This window comes from Micromys minutus (genome assembly GCF_963924665.1).
Source record: "Micromys minutus genome assembly, chromosome: 1".
NCBI lineage: Eukaryota > Metazoa > Chordata > Mammalia > Rodentia > Muridae > Micromys > Micromys minutus.
The window spans coordinates 150,265,124-150,285,504 of record NC_137969.1 but is presented as its reverse complement, the minus strand read 5'-3'; the positions used below and the strand labels follow the sequence as shown (position 1 = coordinate 150,285,504).

The window sequence follows — 20,381 nt, the reverse complement described above, 5'->3', positions numbered from 1 at the left end:
CAGCAGCTGCAGATTTCTGTTCACTCTCCTGACTCTCTGGACCTCTCTCCTGTCTCTCCCCACACCTGATCCAGCCTCCTCACCACCGCCACCCAGGTCCCTTCCTCCCTCTGTCACATGACTATTTTGTTTCTCCTTCTAAGTGAGATTTAAGCATCCTTGTTTGTTCCTTCCTTCCTGTTTAACTTCTTTGGGTCTGTGGGGTGTATCATGGGTATTCCGTACTTTATGGCTAGTAGCCACTTAGTGAGTTCCTTTGGGTTTGGGTTACCTTACTCAGGATAATGTTTTTTAGTTCCATCCATGTGCCTGCAAAATTTATAATGTCCTTGTTTTTAATAGCTGAATTCCATTGTGTAAATGAACATTTTCTGTATCCATTCTTTGCTTGAAGAATATCTGAGTTGTTTCCAGGTTCTGGTTATTACATATAAAGCTGCTATGAACATAGTGGAGCACATGTCCTTGTGGTACAGTGGAGCATCTTTTAGATATATGCCCAGGAGTAGTATAGCTGGGTTTTCAGGTAGAACTATTTCCGATTGTCTGAGAAACTATCAGATTGACTTACATAGTGACTGTACCAGTGTGCACTCCCACCAGCAATGAAAGAGTGTTCTCCTTGCTCCACATCCTCGCCAGCATATGCTGTCACTTGAGTTTTTGATCTAAGCCATTCTAATTGATGTGAGGTAGAATCTCAGGGTCATTTTTGGTTTGTGTTTCCCTGATGACTAAGGATGTTGAACATTTATTTAAGTGCTTCTCAGTCATTCAATATTCCTTGTCTTTGAGGGAACTATGGCCGGCCTTCTGTCCTCATTAGTTCCAGATGAACTGGTCTTCTATTATTCCTTCCTTTAGGATGCCTGTAATCTTTCACATCTGCTTATTCTCGGGTCTGTCTACCACATTCACTTCACTCAGTTCACAGGTATCGTATGTGGAGGGGAGGATGTATTTGCCGGTAGGTTTCCTGTGGTCCAGTGAATAGTCTCACACACACGCAGACATGGGCAGTACTAACTGGACTTCATTGGCTATCTCAAAAAGAGTAAAAGAAAAAAGAAAGAAAGAGCCACAAAGTTGGGAGAGGGTGTATTAGGAGGGATACACAGAGAAAAATGGCATATCTATTTTATTGGTCATATATTTCATATATCACATTTCATTGTCCACCAGTATAAAAGTTTCAAGAATTAAAAAATTTAAAAAAAAGTTCACAACCAAGTTTATGTTCTCTTTATGTTCCTGGAAACTCCCAAGCCACCAGTTAAAATTACTTACCAGAAACCTCTTGTCTTTATGGGAGAATGAAGACCAAGTCTTGAGTATTGGGCAGACCTCACAAGAACACTTCTTTTCTGTTCTTTTTCATATTCTTGGCCTGGGGTCTTGGTGAAGGGAAATCATTACAAGTTCTGTTGCATCTGTTCCTTCTAGGAGAGCGAATATGTGATCTTGGGCCTACTTAAAGAGCCAAGGTGTCACGTGAGTGATGGTTATGATTATGTTGATATCTGCTAAAGGTGTTTTTTTTTTTTTTATAACTTCTTCATGGTTTACAAGATTCTTGGAAATAAAAAATTCTTAAGATTCATTTAGCCAACTCTCAGACTTTTGATCACCAGGTAGTCCCATCCACAAAGCACTCTGGAGTGACTGTAAGAGCAGACACAGAAACAACCAACTTCTTGTTAGGGTATAGCCGTCTCTGCTGAATACAAGCTGGTGTTATTCCCATCTCTATCTTCTTCATTTTCATTTCAAAACTAAGCTCTTACTGTTCAGTCTAACTCAATGAGGTTCTGCCAGTGGGTAGCTTTTCTTCAGTGTTCTCCCCTATAAAGATCAAAAGATATTAGTCAAAAGATCAATAGTCTCTGGCTGGAGAAACCTAGCCTCAGTTGTCAAGTGCTGTTGGCAGATTCTAGAAGTATAGGACTTGGGTTCAAATCTTAGTTCCACCTAACTACCCATGTGACTTTGTAGGCTAGCTTAATTTTGGAGTGTCACATCTGTATAATAAAAGTTATATTTATGTTTTAGGGATTTTTGGAAAGAGAAGTAAATGCACAAAGAATGCCTCTCTTAGGATGGGACACACATTAGTTGCTTTATAAAATTTTGTCTTCTTTAACATGCTTACTGTGAAGATAATTTGCCTTGACCTCAGATAAATCTTAGGGCTTGAGGCCTTTAGCTGCAATGTTATTGTAAGAACTATATATGCCTTCTTAAAGACTTTGAGTTTGACTGGTAAATTTGGGAAAGATACAGGAATTTATTAGGGGCCAAAACCTTACCAAGCATTCTAAAACAAAGCTAGAAAGCTGAGCTGGTCTCTTGGGACCCTCAGTGGCAGTTTCCTATAACTGAGATATATTTCCATTATTGTAGCATATGAAAAAATGCTCCAAAATAGCAATAAACTTTCAGGACTGTTTATGAATAGCTAAGTTTTAATCTACAACTGCTGGTTTGTCTTTAAGGCTCTGGAGAGAGAGACCAATGCCTTTCAAATGGTTGGTGACACAGGATCCATAGCAAGTCTAATCCCTGAGGACAGAATGAGCTAAGTATGGGTAACAGCATCAGTGTGTGCCCTGCACAGAATACAAGATGATGGGCAAGACTGCCCAAATTCAGTTCTCTCTCTTGAATGCTGTGAAAGTGGAATGTTCTCAAATTAATAGGTATGAGGTGGACAGTTTGCTCTGGGAACTTTTCTCCCTTGGAGACTATATATCTGAGAACATAAGCAATGGGTCTCTTTCTTTTAAATATTCATTCTTTTAAATCCACCATATGTGTGTGCCTGTGTGTGAGTTTATGGTACCATATGGAGGCCAAAGGTTGTTGGGTAACCTAGAACTGGAGCAGCAGGACATTGTGTGCCTCTTTTATGGATGTTGAAAACTAAACTCTGATCCTCTGCAAGAGCAGCAAGTTCTCTGAGCCACTCTATTCAGTCCCATGGACCTCTTTTTTTGTGGGACAGAAAGAGGGAAAGAGGTCTTTCTTTTAAAAGAAAAAACAAGGCAGAACAAACAAACAAACAAACAAACAGAAAAAACCCTAAAAACCTCACAACAATGCATTCCCTTGGAGAATGATAAAGAACCAAGTCTCAATAGAGTTGATAAATAAGTAAATGTGTAAGGTGTACAGAGCCCATCTTTAAAAACAAAGTATAGAAATTGGGCCCAGAGCCTAAGGATGTGACCAAAGTTTTTCTACATAGGAGCTCACACTTATTGGTAACAACATTTGTTTATACAGCTTTGCATGTGAGCAAGCCAGACTTCCCATGCATGGTTCTGCTATTATCGTCATGATGTTTTTTCATTCATGGTTATCAAACATTTCCTAAATAAATAAATACAACAATCTTTTGGGTATATTAGGACATATTCCAGAATGCTAGAAAGCATGGATGGCAGTCAATCTTATATTTATTATGTGTGTTCCTAGCGTATAAACTTTCATTATAAAAAGCATGTTCTATCTTCTCTGAGCATCACTAGGCTTGGGCTTTGGGCGATGGAGCAGAGCCAGGTACTTGAGATGTTGCTGTACTATTCCAAACAGCAGGCAATTCCAAACTTACAAATTGTTTATTTCTGGAATTTTCCACTGATGTTTTCAGATCATGGCTGATCATGAATAACTAAAATTATGAAAATCTAACTTGTAGATGAGAGGGAGACTACTGGATTATGTCTACTACATTTAGGTAATTGTTTGTGTTCATTATCTTTATCCTTTTAAATTAAATTAAAATTTTATGCATTTATGTGAAAGTAGGGGAGAGAGAGAAGCGTTTAGTATCATTTAAGGAAGAGATGGCCCAAAGCATTGATATCTCCAGTATGTGGCATCTAAGGTCACCCTGGACATTGATATTGAAGTCTGCTTAAAGGGAAAAACAAAAAACAGGAGACAGGACATTGTGTACCCTACAGGCACCCATTTTCCTTCCTCGAACCTCAACCACCTGGCTTTATCCATGTATAAGAAATTCAGGAAATGAAGGTTCTCACTGTGTATGCCGTGGTTTTTTCCATAGAGAGTGTTCAGTAGCAAAAAGAGAGCATACATATTTGATGGGCAGGTAGATCAACCCTCATGCTTGGATCTCCTTGGGTGCAGAGAGGCAGAGACAACACATGTGCAGGTGCAGTCATTGTGTAGCATTTCAGGTATAGCAAGGCCAATAGACCAAGAGGGAGGAGTGATAGGTGCCTTAATGTTCACAGAATGTTCCCCATTGGCCTCTTGCTGGCCAGTGTTGTCGTCAGAGCACCTGTGAGCTAACTCAGTCAGTGGAGAAGTTAAGGTGAATTCTGAAGGACCTGAGAGTAGCTCAGATTAGAGAACCTTTTCAGGTGTTTGGCTAGTAACAAACACTACCCTGTTATCACTACAAATGGCTGTGTGACCTTCAGGGCAACTCAGTACAAAGGACATTGTTAAGACAGAAGAGGATTATGCAATAATTCAAATGTAATTGTAAGTAATTTAATTTAAAACTTAAAACCAAGGTAGTTTCAAATTTGCTTTTGAGGCTTTTTGAAGCCTTGAGTCTCTGTGTATTGTAGTATAGAATCATACTGCAATAAAAATATTTTTGGTTTTGACTGTGTATATTTTTATCTGACCTGTTAAAAAATAAAAAAAAAATAGAATATCGTTAGAGAATATACTAGGGAAGACTAGTGGATTACCTAACAGATGATGAGGTGGACAAAAGTTGATGAGAAAAGCTAACTGATGCTAAGAATATATTAAATGGTGAGTGTGGGAAGCCATATACTTAGAGAAAAGCAGAGGCTCAAACCATGTTGGGAACTTTGTTCATTGCTTGCAGTGTGGACTCAGTTCAGCAAGGACATGTTGGGACTTCTTGTACTCAGGCTTCCATCTTAGCCCCAGGCAGAGAGTGGTAAACAGTCTGGTCCCTGGGGCTTACCATCAGACACTGGAGATGAACACTCCCAGCCAGAAGGCAGACTGGGGATGCTATGAATGCTGGGGTGAATCCTGGTTTATTATATTACTGAGGTTCCATCAAAGAGATGACTTCTTTATTGGGAAGTTGGTGACAGATGTAGAAACTGGCACTCTGCGTCACCACAGTTGGCAAGTCTACATTGTCGATCTTCATTTGCTTTGTCTAGAAAGGGGACATAATAACTTCCTCGCTCACATCACAGGGCTATCAGAAGGATCAAATGAATACAGGGAGGAGAAAAATCCTATCCAGGTGTCAAGGACTATTATTAAGACACGTTTAATAACATAAATGTCTGGCAGGGCCAAGAAGGAACTGAACATTGGGTAGTGGTGTTCTGAGAACCCAGCAAGATCTTTTGTTCAGAGCGGGGCATACATGAGGTTTAGGACAAGATAATTCAGAACAATAGAGCAGATTGGTAGACAAGTTTTCTTTTCCTTGCAAGTAAAATTTGTAGCAAACAAAGAAAATGAACATGGTGTTACAAGCCTGTAATCAGGATATAAACAGGGAGTGTACAGACCACAACGGAGGCTCACACTGCAGCTGTATAGGGAGCTGGTGCCACAGCAGGAGTGCGACAGGCCAAGACACAGACTCAACACCAGGAAAGACTTTCATTGCTCTAAAGTCTGAATGCACTTTGCTTTAGGGAGTGGTTGGCCTTGAGGGAAATCCTGCTTTCAGAAGCAACCACATGCTCTTGGCAACATTTCACATTTCTGGTCTCTTTTGATTTCCTGGAAATGATGTTCCAGTCGGGAAGGAGCATGTTTCAATGAGGAGTTTTGTTTATCTGTGCTTCCTGTGGACTTGGGGACTCTTTGTGCTAATGTGGCATGCAGTATGAGACAAGATGTCTCTTAAGAAAGTGGGATAAGTTAATGCAATCCAATGTACGTTATAGCTGTCCTATTTTCAGACCATAAATTTCTATTAACACACCAGAATTGTCAGGATTCATTATAACATTGCAAGTACATGTAGACCATTCAGTTTTTTTTAAAAAAAACAAAAAAAGTAACTTGATCATTATAGAACCCTCTGGTGTTCCTACTCTGGCAAAAACATCAGTTTGAACTTCACAAGAGCTAAGCAAACCTAGTCTGGGTTTACAGTAGCTGGCATGGCACAGACTGAAGAGAAGCACTGGGAAGAATAGGAAGATGGGTTTGTATTACTGTGTCCACTCTTCCAACACTGTGCTCTCGGTGTGGAGAGAGACTGTCCAGCTGAGGGAACAAGAGGGAAGTGAGCACTAAAGTTTCTCTTGAATTTCATACTGGATCTGATTCAGGAAATCCATTTCCAAGAAAGCTCTAGCCCCCAGGCTTGTAGATTGAGCCTTCTGGCACAGTACAAAACCAAGGAGTACCTAGAGTATCAGGCTGTATCATAGTACTTGGCCATCCCTGTAGACTAAGGTTACAGACTATACGTTCGTGCTGTCTCAGTCTCTGTGGACTCAAGCTTCAGGTCGGCCCTGGTGGGAAACAGGCCCCATGCCCACACTCACAGATTCAGGTTTCAAGCTAACCAATTCTGACCAAATAAACCTGGGTGCCAGGCCCACCTCCTTGCTGGTCAAGGTATCAAGATAGCTGATTTGGACGTCAGCAGCAAGCTCGCTCATAGCGAGCATTGACCCCCAAATCTCTTGATGAACTGCGTTTAACATCGCATTAAACTATCACTTAGTATGGCTGAACTCAGGCCCTCCTGTTTGCATGGCAAGCATTGTTACCCAACGAGGTAACTTGCCAGCTCCGTCCAATAGCAGACAAATCCTTATTAAAAGGGGGCATAAAGAGATTATGAGCAAACAAGGTTTTGGCATGAAAACAAGTTAATGCATATGTAGCCTTTAATAATGTGGATGAGCCCGGTGGCAAGGACACGGGTCTTTGAGTCCATCCCTTGAGATGCAGAGGTAGATCTCTCTGAGTTTGAGGTCAGAGTTTCAGGACGGTCAGGGGTACACAAAGACACAAAGAAACTTTATCTTGAAAAACCAATATATATAAAACCAAGACAACTTTTGACAAAAATAATATTAGTTAAGCTAGAAATCACAAGCAAAATGTATATGAACATGAAGTAAACATATATCTTTTAAAGTGAATATTAGCCATTAATTTTAGGACATACAAGGTGTTGAAGATCTAAAGTCTCCTATGCTTAGAAATAGGTCAAGTAGTTTCATTTCTCAACCGAGGACACCCAGTGCTTCAGCTGGGCCCCTGGACAGTGCCAAAGGTTTCCCCAGCAGCCTTGTGGGCACTGCAGCTTTCCGGAGCAGCGGGCCTGCTTTGTATGAGAAATCTATGCTGAGGACTAATATAAATGACGTTTGTCTTAAGGACACCATGAAAGAGGGGGTACAAAGGCCTTGAGGACAAGAGTTGTGAATGTCCTTGGGACTTGACATGGCTGTGCCATATATGAGTGCACAGAATGCTAGGTATCTGTGTAAGACATGGGTAAGATCAAGCTAGTTAAAAATCCCAGCATGAGTGGGGTGGGCTTCCTGTTGAAGAGCTATTGAGAATTGATGGCTGCTAATGTCCCCTTTTGTATGGTAAGGTGGCCGCTGACAGACTGTCCACATCCCTGTGGATGAGTCTTCAGCCTTATGCTTATGGGCAGCAGTACATTAAAACAATCAATCAATCAGTCAATCAATCAATCAATCAAGAAGGGTTGAAGAGAGATACATTAAGCATAGGGTTGGGGGCAGTTATGATTAGGATGAATATTTTTAAAAGCTGAACAAAAAATAGAAAGTAGAAAAGGAAAATACCTTCACATGAAAACCAAAGAGATGAGGCTGTAAGTATTTAAGTACATCTTATTCATGAATATGTGTGTATCTATGTCTGAGTACATGACTGTGTGTTTATGTGTGTATATATGCATACATGAACAGGAATCCACAGAGGCTAGAAGAAGGTGTTAGATCCCTTGGAGCTGGTTTCTATCCTCATGACCAATATAGTAGAAGGAGAGAACTGGTTCCTGAAAGTTGTCTTCTGTCCTCTACATGTGCACTGGGGCATGTGTATACACACAGACAGACACACAGTCACACAGACACACAGACCATATAAAATGTATGTGGCTTATTTGAGTGTGAGTTTTGTGCATGTGTATGTCAGAGGTTACCCTGAATGTCTTTATTATTCCCTATCTTGTTTTTAAAAAATAGTTTTAATTTGCATCCCTAGCATAATGCCTAGGGATGCTGAACACTTGAAAAGTTATCAGCAACTTATATTTCTTTGGAGAATTGCTCACTCAATTCATTGGGTCATTTGTTTATTTGCAATTTTTATTTACTTTTCTCAGTTCTTTATATATTCTAGCTATTAATACCTTTTCTGAAATATAGTTAACAAAGATTTTCTAAAATTTTGTAGACATGTTTACTCTGATAGTAGTTTCTTCTGCTGTGCAGAAGCTTTACAATCTCATATAATCACATTTATCAATTCTTGGGGTTGTTTTTGTGCTATCGAGCTTCTGTTCAGAAATTTCTAGCTTATGCCTACATCTTGTAGTGTTTTTTTTTTCCCCATTAATTTCAGCACTACTAGTTTCAAATGAAGATCTTTGCTTCAGTTTGTACTTTTTTTTTTTTTTTTTTTTTTTTTTTGTGTAAGGTGAGAAATATGAGTCTAATTTCTTTCTTTTGCAAGTAGAAACTCAATTTTGTCAACAGCATTTGTTAACAAGGCTGTTGCTTTTCCATGACTTTTTATACCTCTGTGGAAATTTAGATGTTAACAGCGGAGTGGGTTTGCCTCCAGGTCTTCTACCACATTCCACTGGTTTATGTGTCTGCTTTGTGCCAGTCCCACGCTGTCCTTGACACTATGTTTGTCCAGTTTGAAGCCAAACCACTTGGTAGTTTTGTTTGCATTATTGTTGCGTAGAGTTGCATTGGCGACCATTTGTGTTCTCATATTCATTTCAGGATTGTTCATTTCTATTTCTGTCTATAATACCATTAGAATTTTGAGAATTGCATGGACTCTCAGATTGCTTTCGGAAGTAAAGTCATCTTCACAATATTAATTCTGGAAACTAGAGACGTGGAAGTTCAAGTTTCTCCTTTTGTTGCCACAGTTGAGAATATTTTTGCATCCATATTTATCAGGGAGGTTGTTTTGTGGTATTCTATTTTGTTGTGTTGTTGCTGGGGTTTGGCACTGGGATTACACTGGCTTTGTAGAATGTGTTCATTAATATTACTTCTATTTTATACTATGGAACAGGTTGAGAAGTGTTGGCATTTGTTGAAAGTCTGGTAGAATTCAGCATAAATGGGTATAGCTCTGAGATTTTGTGAGGAGCTTTTAATTTTGCTTTAGTTTCTTTGCTTGTCATGCTCTGTTCAGATTTTTTTATATCTTCTGTCTTTAATTTTGGTAGGAAACATGAGTTTAGACATTTATCCATTTCTTCTAGATTTTTCACTTTTTTCAAGAATATAAAATTTCAAAGCAGTCCTTAATAATATGCCCTTATTAGTCTATTGCAACAATGTTCTTTTCATCTCTAATTGTATTGATTTGTGTCTCTTATAAGTTAGTCTTACTAGAAGTTGGTTAATTTTATTAGTACTTTCAAAGAAAGAACTCTTTGATTAATTCTATGCATTATTCTCAGTCTCTCTCTCTGCTGTATTTGGAGTAGGCCTTTTCATTTTTAGGAGTCCTGAAGTTACTCATTGAGTTATTTAATTGAGGTCCTTCTGTTTTTTAAGGATTTATTTTATATATGTGAATACACCATTGCAATCTGATCCCATTACAGATGGTTGTGAGCCACCATGTGGTTTCTGGGAATTGAACTCAGGACCTCTGGAAGAGCAGTCAGTGCTCTTAACCACTGAGCCATATCTCCAGACCTTCTGATTTTTTTTTTTTTTTAATGTGAATGCTTAAGCTATTAGGACTGACTTGCTTGTATCCTAGGAATTCTGGTCACTTATGTTGCCATCTTTGATTGTTTCTAGAAATTTTTAAGTTCTCCTGATTTCCTCAATGGCCCATTTCTATTAAAAAAACATATTGTTCAGTCTCCAGATATTTGTATATTTTCTGAGGTTAGTTTTGATATTGGTTTTTTAGCTTAGTCTACTGTGATCTGATACTATGTGGGAGATTTTTTAAGAATTTTTTTATTTATGAAGGCTTGTGTTGTGACCTATAATGTGGTCAGTTTTAGAGGTGGTTCCAACTGTGGGTGAGAAGAAAGTTCATTTATATCAGCTGGGTGGAATGTTCTGTAGGTTTATTAGTTCCATTTAATCTATGATGTAGTTTATCTCTGAGCTTCCTTGATTGGTTATTAGTTTGGAAGGCCTATCTAGATCTACCAACGGGGAGCCAAAGCCTCCATTATTACTCTATCTGTATTTATGCAGTCTTCTATGAAACTGGGGTCTCAAGATTCAGGACATAAACATCTATGGTTGTATTCTCTTGATGAAGTGTTTCAGTCGACTACCTTCTGATGTGTTTTGGTTAGAGATCTGTGTAATCAGACATGGGAGTCATTCTGCCTGCTTGTTTATGGCTTCTGTTTGATTGCAGCTTGCTTTCCAACCTTTGTCTCTGCTTCTTGTCTAGCTAAGCAAGTTTCTTGGAGACTACAGATAATTGGACCATGCTTTTTAATCTAGTCCATTAGTCTGTGTCTTTTAATTACTGTCTTAATGCCATTGGTAACCAAGGCTGTAATTGAGAAGGATTTGCTATCATTTATGAATTTGTTGCTTGTTGCTCTTGGTGGTGGGATGACTGGAAGTTCCTTTCTTCTGTTCCTGGCAGTGTGGGGAGTTTGCTGTGTTGGATGTGATTAATTCTTTCCCAGTCTCCTTTGTTTTCTCCTTTCATAGAGTGCAAGCTTTCCTGTGTTCTCATGTGTGAATCTGTATTTCTTCTTTCCCGCTGTATAATAATCCTTAGAGATTGTTCTCAGTGCTGGCCTGGTTATTATGACTTATCTGATTTATTTAGTTAGTGTTTGTGTGTGCTTGTGCTGTTTTGAGATATCCTTATTTCTTTATCTGTTTTCAGCGGATAGCAATTGTGGCTAACAACAAGGTCTTTGAAGGATTCCAATGTGTCATTCTATGCTTTCATGGTTGCTGATATCAGATCTGATGTTACTCTAATACGCCTCTGTGTGGGGGCATTTTCCTCTTATGGTTTCCTTGCTTTGTGTGTTCGATATTTTGAGTGTGATACATTTTGGAGAGATTCTTCTCTGGTCCTAACTGCTTGGGGTTCCTCTATTTGTGTGTCTTCCCTTAGGGGTTCAGGCAATTCTTGGCTAAAATTTATTTGACCAGGTTGTCTAAGACATTTGATTGTCTGTCATCTTCTTCCATCCCATGTAGTCTTGACATTGTTCTCCTGGGTGTATGTGTATGTGTGATGAGGTCCATTGGACTCAAAATCAGACCCTGAGTTTTCAGTATGGCTAGCCTTGCTAGATAGCTTGCTCTGGAGAGTTCCTCTGTGTCTACCATCTCAAGCTGGAGTTACAGGTGGGATTGAACACCCATTTGTCACTTTTGTGGGCTTTTGGGACCCAAAGTCTAGACTTCACATAAATATTCGAGCCACTGAGAAATCTCCCTAGCCCAATTTTCCTTCTATATGTCTGTGTGCATTACTGTCTTAACCTTGGCATCCACTCTTGACATGAATTCTTCTGTTAGGTTGTGTTTGTTGATGATGCTCTGCTGTGTTACTCCTTACCTGATTGATTCCCTCATTACCAGAATCCCACTTGTTCCTTGTACCGAATCTGCAATTCCTTTGTTAATTTTTTCTTTCATATTTTAAATGTTTCCTCTAAGTTACTGATTTTTATAGCCTTGTCAAATTGGCAACTTTGATTCTATGTCTTGAATCACTTTCATAACTTAAGCTAAGTTCCTTATCTGTTTATTTTCATCCCTCTGTTTGGCTTTTGAAAAAAAATTTTGATAAAATTCTGTAATCTGTTTTTGTGCATGTGTGTAGTTGAACATAAGAAGATGTCATATGTGTGTTGTCATAGTGGAATCTTCTCATGCGTTTTGTGCCTTTTTGTTGTGCAATTGTGCATCTCTTGAGGACTATGTATTCTTTGGTTTGCAGCTCTTTCTCTTTCCCCATGGTTTCTACTTTTGCTTTATGTATATCTTTGTTTATCTTTGGTAGTTTGTTCTCACTTAGATTTATTATCTCCCAAGCTGACTGTAATGGAAGCTATTACGAGTCACTGTAAGCCCCAGGTTAGCTGCTGAAGATCCCATGCTCTTGACTTGTGTTTCCTAGAAAGTCTGAAGAAAGGAGAACCAGGGTTCTTGCTGGAGAAGAATGCCAAATATTTAAGTGGTAAAGTGAAGGTGTGTGGAGGGTTGGATGGGGTAAGAATTAAATCAGGTATATAGGTTAGACATACAAAAAGCAGTAAAGAGCCTTTCCAGCCCACAGAGAGGGCAGGGTCACTGTCATAGGACTCGAGACACGGCATCTGCGAGCAGAAGGCTGAGTTCGCAGATCAGCTGCACAGGCGCTTTTTTAACCAAGGGTGAGCCTGAGGCACAGGCCCGCAGGCTGTCCTGTGAGGGACATCTGGAGTTTTCAGAGCACAGGGAGCATCGTGCTTTCTGGAAAAGGGTCCTTTTTGGCCTAGATAAAGAGCCCTCTGCCCACAGGTCCTGAGCCACAACTCAGGACCTGTGGGCAGAGGGCTGAGCTCCCAGAATAGCCTCTCAAGAGCTCTCACATGTGAGCCCATGAAGACAGAACTGAATCACTGCCATCAGAACCCACTGCCTGCCCACAAAGAGCCAAACACCCAAGAGCAATCTCCCTTCTGAGCCCACAGGCCTTCAGACCCACAGGAGAGACAAGCACCAGTGAGAGACAACAAGATCACCTACAATCACTGACAACACTATGGCAAAAGGAAAGCACAAGAACCCAAGCAACGAAAACCATGACAACCTGTAAACATCAGAGCCCAGTTCTCCCATCACAGCAAATAGTGGATTTCCCAGCACTCCAGACAAACAAGATTTAGTTAAAATCATACTTCATGATGATGATGGAGATCTTCAAGAAGCACATGAATAATTCCCTTAAATAATTACAGGAGAACCAGGAGAAATCACTCAAAGAACTACAGGAAAACACAACCTGAAAGGAAATTAAATTCAAGGTCTAAAAAAGAAAAAAAAAAAAAAAACTTATGTAAGTTGGGGTAAAAAAGGTTAGTTTGTGAGCTTAAAGGCCTAGGACTGAGAATGTTGTAAAACAAGTCCAGGCATGCCCAGCTAAGCCCATTGTTAAAACATTCCTATTCTGGCTGTCTTTTACAACTGAGTCCTCAGTCAAATGAGCCCCTCCCGAGTCTATTCAAATGTAAATTAGATGTTAACCACATGTATCCAGACTTTCTAACTACACATAGGCTATGGGTGTTGCATAAACTTTGTAAACTTTGTACTTTCCAGCCCCCAACCCTCTCTCCCAACCCCTTCCCTATAAAACCCACCAGCTTTCGAGCCTCCTGGTCAGTACCTCTATCTCCTGCGTGAGATACGTATTGGCTCGGAGCTCCACCATTAAACTACCTTGAGCTTTTGCAACAAGAAGGTCTCTCGAGTTTCATTGGGTAACCCGTGTCCGGAGACTCGAGTGGGGGTCCCCGAAAGGGGGTCCTACAAACCAAACAGGTGAAGGAATTGAAAATGGAAATAGATACAATAAAGAAATCACAAAAAGAGATAACCCCAGAGATAGAACACCTAAGAAAGAAATACTCCCATGCATCCTATCAGATCACCATGGACTAAAGCTGCTCTTTAATAACAACAAAAACAGCAAAAAGCCCACATACACATGGAAGCTGAACAGTGTGCTACTAAACAATAACATGGTCAAGGAAGAGATAAAGAAAGAAATTAAGAATTTTTTATAATTTAATGAAAATGAAAGCATAACATATCCAAACCTATGAGATACAATGAAAGCAGTACTAAGAGGAAAACATATCTTTGAGTGCCTCCAAAAAGAAACTGGAGAGAGCAGACACTAGCAACTTGACAGCATAGCTGAAAGCTCTAGAACAACAAGAAGCAGATACACCCAAGGGGAGTAGAAGGCAGGAAATAATAAAACTCAGAGCTGAAACCAACCAAATAGAGACAAAAAGAACTAAACAAAGAATCAACAAAACCAAGAGCTGGTTCTTTAAGAAAGTCAACAAGATTGATCAACACTTAGCCAGACTAACTAGAGAGAATATCCAAATTAACAAAATCAGAAAGTAAAGGGAAACTGAGGAAATTGAAGAAATTATCAGATCCTACTACAAAAGCCTATACTCAACAAAACTGGAAAATCTGAGGAAATGGACAAATTTCTAGACAGATACCAGATATCAAACTTAAATCGAGATGAGATAAACCATCTAAACAGTCCCATAATGTGTAAAGAAATAGAAGCAGTCATCAAAAGCCACCCAAAAAAAGCCCAGGACCAGATGTGTTCAGTGCAAATTCTATCAGACCTTAATAGAAGACATAATACCAATACTCTTCAAATTATTCCACAAAATAGAGACAGAGGGAATACTACCCAACACATCAAAATCACAGTCACTCCTCTTATTACTAAACCACACAAAGACCCTACAAGGAAAGAGAACTTCAGAACAATCTCCCTCATGAACATTGATGTAAAAATACTCAATAAAATCTTGCAAATCAAATTCAAAAATACATCAAAATGATCATTCACCATGATCAAGTAGGCTTCATCCTTGGGATTCAGGGATGGTTTAATATACAGAAATCCACCAGCATTATCCATCATATAAACAAACTCAAAGAAAAAAGCCACATGATCATCTCACTAGATGCTGAGAAAGCATTTGACAAAATTCAACACCCCTTCATGTTAAAAGTATTGGAAAGAGCAGGCATTCAAGGCCCATACCTAAACATAGTAAAAGCAATATAAAGCAAACCAGTAGCCACATCAAACTGAACAGTAAGAAACTTGAAGCAATCCCACTAAAATCAGGGACTAGACAAGGTTGCCCATCCTCCCCCTACCTATTAAATATAGTACTGAAAATCCTGGCCAGAGCAATTAGACAAGAAAAGGAAGTCAAAGGGATACAAATCGGAAAGGAAGAAGTCAAAATATCAGTATCTGTTGATGACATGATAGTATACTTAAGTGACCCCAAAAATTCCACCAGAGAACTCATACAGTTGATAAACACCTTTAACAAAGTGGCTGAATATAAAATTAACCCAAACAAATCAGTAGCCTTTCTCTACTCAAAGAATAAACATGCTGAGAAATAAATTAGGGAAAAGATACCCTTCACAATAGTCACAGACAATATGAAATACCTTGTTTTGACCCTAACTAAGCAAGTGAAAGATCTGTATGACAAGAATTTCAAATCTCTGAAGAAGAAATTTGAAAAAGACCTCAGAAAATGGAAAGATCTCCCATGCACACGGATTGGAAGGATCACTGTAAAAATGGCCATCTTACCGAAAGCAATCTACAGATTCGATGCAATATGCATCAAAATTCCAACTCAATCCTTCATAGAGTTGGAAAGAGCAATTTGCAAATTAATCTGGAATAACAAAAACCCTAGAAGCTTGTAAGCTGGTACAATAACTCTGGAAATCAGTCTGGAAGTTCCTCAGAAAATTAGACATAGTACTACCTGAAGACCCAGCTATTCCACTTCTGGGCATATACCCCAAAGATGCTCCAACATACAATAAGGACACATGCACCACCATGTTCATAGCAGCCTTATTTATAATTGCCAGAAGCTGGAAAGAACCCGGATGTCCCTCAACAGAGGAATGGATACAGAAAGTGTGGTACATTTACACAATGGAGTGCTACTCAACTTTTAGAAACAACAACTTTGCAAAATTCTTACACAAATGGATGGAACTAGAGAATATCATTGAGTGAGGTAACCCAGTCACAAAAGAACACACATGATATACAATCACTGATAAGTGGATACTAGCCCCAGAAAGCTCTGAATACCCAAGAAACAACTCACAGACCTTATGAAGCTCAAAAAGAAGGAAGGCCAAAATGTGGAAGCCTGAGTATTTCTTAGAAAAAAAAAAGAAAAAGAAAAAAATTGTGTATTCATAATATATTATTATGTAACAAATTTGTGAGCTATATTAATACCTTATAAAATAAATTAAAAACAAACTAAAGCAGTAAAGAAAATGTTACATTGAATTTAGAGAAAAGGAAGATGTAAGAGCCTTTCCTTTCAAGATAGAAGCCACACCATATCACCCGAACTTAAAATACAAAAGTATACATATTTAAAAATTAAAGAATAAATAACTAAATAAGTATAGGAAACAAAAAATAAAATAGAAATATATGAACACAAATGAGAGAAAATAAATATGTTCTTAGCCAATGTTTTTTATTGGTTAGGAGAAAACCTCAACCCTGTATCTACAAGTTCATTAGCACATCACAACAAGTTCCACCACAGGTTTCCTGTTATCCAAGTAGCTTCTCTCAGCTGTGGTCAGGGTGGGGAGGGTTGAGAATCTCTCTGCTTCCGGTTTCCTTACCACATTTCAGCTATGGCCACAGTCTGTGCCTTAGGTACTGCTCCTATCTATTGGCTATTTACCTCCCTGTGGTTCCAAGGTGTCTCTGGCTCCACAAGGCAGCAGCAGCCATGGGGTCCAGCATGATGTGTGGTGTGAACTTCCCAACTTTAGAGTTTCATTCCCTCTCCCTGGAGCTAAGTTTGTGGGCTGCTGTCTTTTCCTTTGCAGGCGACTCCCCAAGGGTTGAGGTCAGCTCCTGCTAGTCTCTCATCTCCTCTTTGAGTTTTGTTTGTTCCTGCACCACCTCAGTCGGGTTACTTGAGCCTGCAGACTATGGCATGGGGAGCGGTACTGTGGGAATGATAAACCCCTCAGTTTTACGTTCCTATATTCTTCATCCAGCACTTGGCCAACATCTGCTGGGACAGTTTACATTTACTTTTTGGCAGACTTGATTTTGCAGAGTAGTTATAGCAAGCCATGTCTATGGATGAGGTCACTGAACCCAAGATAGTGACTTTTGCAAAGATGATGGAGCTACCACTGATGCCAGCCTTCACAGCTTTCCTAGGGACTGTAGAGGAACAGCTAAGGTGGGAGGGCAGAGCTCGCAAAGATGTGTCAGTGAACAGAAGAGCCAGTCAGTCATAGGAGTATGAGGAACAGGGAGTTACAAAACATACCTCCCATCTTAGGTTCAGTCTTAGTCCTTCTCCCTACCCTTTTCCTTTCAGATCACCATCTCTCTGCCTCTGGTTGACTGATATTTTAGGTCAGACAACTCTTCATTATGAAGGATTGTCCTGGACTTGGAATATTTAGTTCCATTTCCTGGTCTCATCATCATCATCATCATCATCATCATCATCAACAACAACCTGCCTTATCAGTCATATCACTTTCATCCCAGACAGCCAAATGGTCCATTTTGTAGGGAATTTGACTCCGGCTAGCAAGCACTGTTTTATAATGATCAGAATCTCCATTTGCCTTGGCCTGAGAAACTTAAAGGGATTTGGTTCACAAGCCCTAGCATAGTCTGGGGACAAAGTGAGATACTGGTTGACTGACAAATAAGTTCTGTGGGGGCTGTGCCAGCAGAGGGGTGTTGTATTGATGATATGCCTGTCCCAGGAGTCCTGTTTCTCAAGATGTTGTTGCTGTACTAGGCACATCTGACTCATGTGCTTGTCTCCTTTTCTGTGGTCTTCCAGGACTAAGAGAAGCATCCCCCTGTAGGCTGACTGAGTGACTGGAAGGACAGAGCGCAGGCTGCTGTGAAGGTGGGCGGCATGGAGTGGTGGGAGGGGTGGGGCAGGGAGAGCCCAGGGGTGTTGCCTGAGTGGACATAGCCATTCACACCAGGAGTTAAAGGGACTTGATGGGGTGGGAGTGGGGGAGCTGGTTCTCAGCTCTGTTAACGACTGTGGTGATGTTGTATTAGCTTTTTATTTACTTGGTGTTTAAGTTCCTCTGATAATCTCACAAGTTTGTGAAAATCTCGAACATGATTTATCAGGATTGTTTTAGTGATTGTTCAAGAATGACATTTCCATTCTCTGCAAGTTCACAAGGCACACCCAAGAGACCATTTGTTTTTCAGCTTTCTGCTTTTGGTATCATTTGATGTCCCTTTCCAGGATGAAACGGTTGAGTTCTGCAGGCAATGAGTGACAGGCTGTAGTCAAAGGTCAGGGTTTGAGTCTGGCCATGAAGATCTGTGTCTGTGACGATCACATTCCACCAGGCCCTGAGAGAATGGCTTGAGCATGCCAGTGGAGAGCTTGTGTCGGGGTGCGCTGGACTGGGAAAATAACAAGTGTGGACGGGAAGAGAGTGAATCAGCTTCACTGGCTGACGAAAGGCTCCTTCCCCCTCTTCCTGGTGTGGCAAGTGGGAGGAGGATAAAGCAGGTTCCACAAGGGCAGGTGCCCAGAATTCACATCATCTGGTGCCAAGACTCAGGCCTCCCTAATCTATGCGTGCACTTTCCTCTGTGCACTTTGACTAGGAGGGCAGAGTAGGATTTGCGGTGTGGCTGTCCGGTCCTTCCTGGATTGTGCAAACTTGTGACTCCTGCCAAGAACTGTCCATGCCTGGAGCCGGTTCTTTCTCATTGGGTAACTTTGTTTCGTTTTGCTGGGAGGCGTATCTTTCAAGTTTTGCGCAGTGATATCTACAAGTACCTCGCAGGAGCTCAGGGACTCCAGCAGCCACCATGACGGCAGACGAGCTGGTCTTCTTCGTGAATGGCAAAAAGGTGAGCAGGAGCTGACAGCTGGCTAAAGATTCTGCTGTCTGGGAAGGGGTGTGTGTCATCTCTCTTACCTGGAAACTTTGATTTGCTTTGGTCTCATCCTATCCCTTAAAAGGTGTTGTTGTGATTTGGTAACTTTTGAGCAAGAAGAACACAGGCAAGACACCCAGAGACCAAAAGAGGAGGGGAGAGGGGAAAGAGAGGGCATGCTGGCTCCGAGATGGGAGAGGAACAGAGTCCAGGTGAGATGAGGAGTCAGCAGCACTTCTCTGATTCTGTTTAAGCCTTGCCTAGTGTTTTGATGGCTCTTCTACAAAGAGCAGCTGGCATGCATCTTTATGCTAATGCCAGGGCATACAACACACATAGCCACTGATTCTGACATATGATCCTGTACATACATTTAACAGCTTTACTGTTTGGCAACGTAGACTGACACCTTGTGGCAAACCATTCTTGTCATTTTCATAAAGGATGTCTCTCAGTTCTATATGTAAATATTGCAAACCCCTTAACTGTCAGTTGGAAATATAGGAAAAGCGGTATAGGGTCCACAGGTTCCGATAGCCCAAGAATTTTTGCAACTTCAGTTCAGTGCAGGGAAAGAAGGAGCAAGGTATTGTCTCTGGTGCCGTTTGCCTCCCTTCAAGGTACTCAGAGCACACTTGAGATCACAGGGGAACTATTATTTCCCTCACTGTAACTCGATACATGGACAGGAGAAACCATGAGTGACCTAAGGACCCCCCAACAACTATTTTACTGGTCTTGTTATGTTGATACTTTTGTGCTGATTGAAGTACCCAAGTAACTTCTGAGGATTCCTAAGGACGTAGCCTGCCGGGATCTGCTTGAGTAACTATCACAGAAACTTTAGGGGTCATTTCAACACCAGTACTGTAAAACCTGTGGATTCTGTTGCGTGATCCCATCCTTGGATTCCTGGGTTTCTCTGATATATTGTACTTTTGAGTTTGGCAGCTGCTGCCAAGATAAGAGCTAGGGTGAATGCCTAAGCTGGTGGTAGTAAGACTTTTGCACTGAATATTTTAAATTTCTTGTGTGCTCAGTAGTTACATCAGAGAGGGCTAAGAAACAGCTGTTAACTCGGCTTTCTGGAAATACTGTGTATACACAGACATCATCATTGGTGCTTTCATAAATGAATTTTTCAAAGTGCTCTGAAGGTCATATCTTACTCTAAGGTATATTAAGCTGTTGATTTGTGTGTGGCCCACTGTTCTTCTGAGGGGATAGCATGCTGTTAGCCTCTGTGTCTAGAAAGGAGTGTTTTTGAGGTGAGCTGACTTGGCTAAAATTCCTTGTGTTTTATTAGTACTGATGGGATGCGACTTTTAAATTTTTAGAGAGTAGCATCATACAAATCCCTTCTGTTCCCGGGAACTTCGGATCCCATTAGGTTATGGGGATGAATAGCCAGCCATGTTTGAGCTCCAGGGAAGCTGACAGAG

General features: G+C 40.4%; 1 protein-coding gene across 1 annotated transcript in view; it reads left to right on the top strand.

Moving 5' to 3' along the window:
• Window positions 1-18,549: 18,549 nt before the first annotated feature.
• The window catches only part of XDH (xanthine dehydrogenase), a 63,708-nt gene continuing 61,876 nt past the window's right edge, over window positions 18,550-20,381 (top strand). The window contains exon 1 of the mRNA XM_080939316.1: window positions 18,550-18,912. Within this exon, the coding sequence (XP_080795442.1) occupies window positions 18,871-18,912 (42 nt within the window). The 5' untranslated portion in view covers window positions 18,550-18,870. The remainder of the gene's footprint in view (window positions 18,913-20,381) is intronic.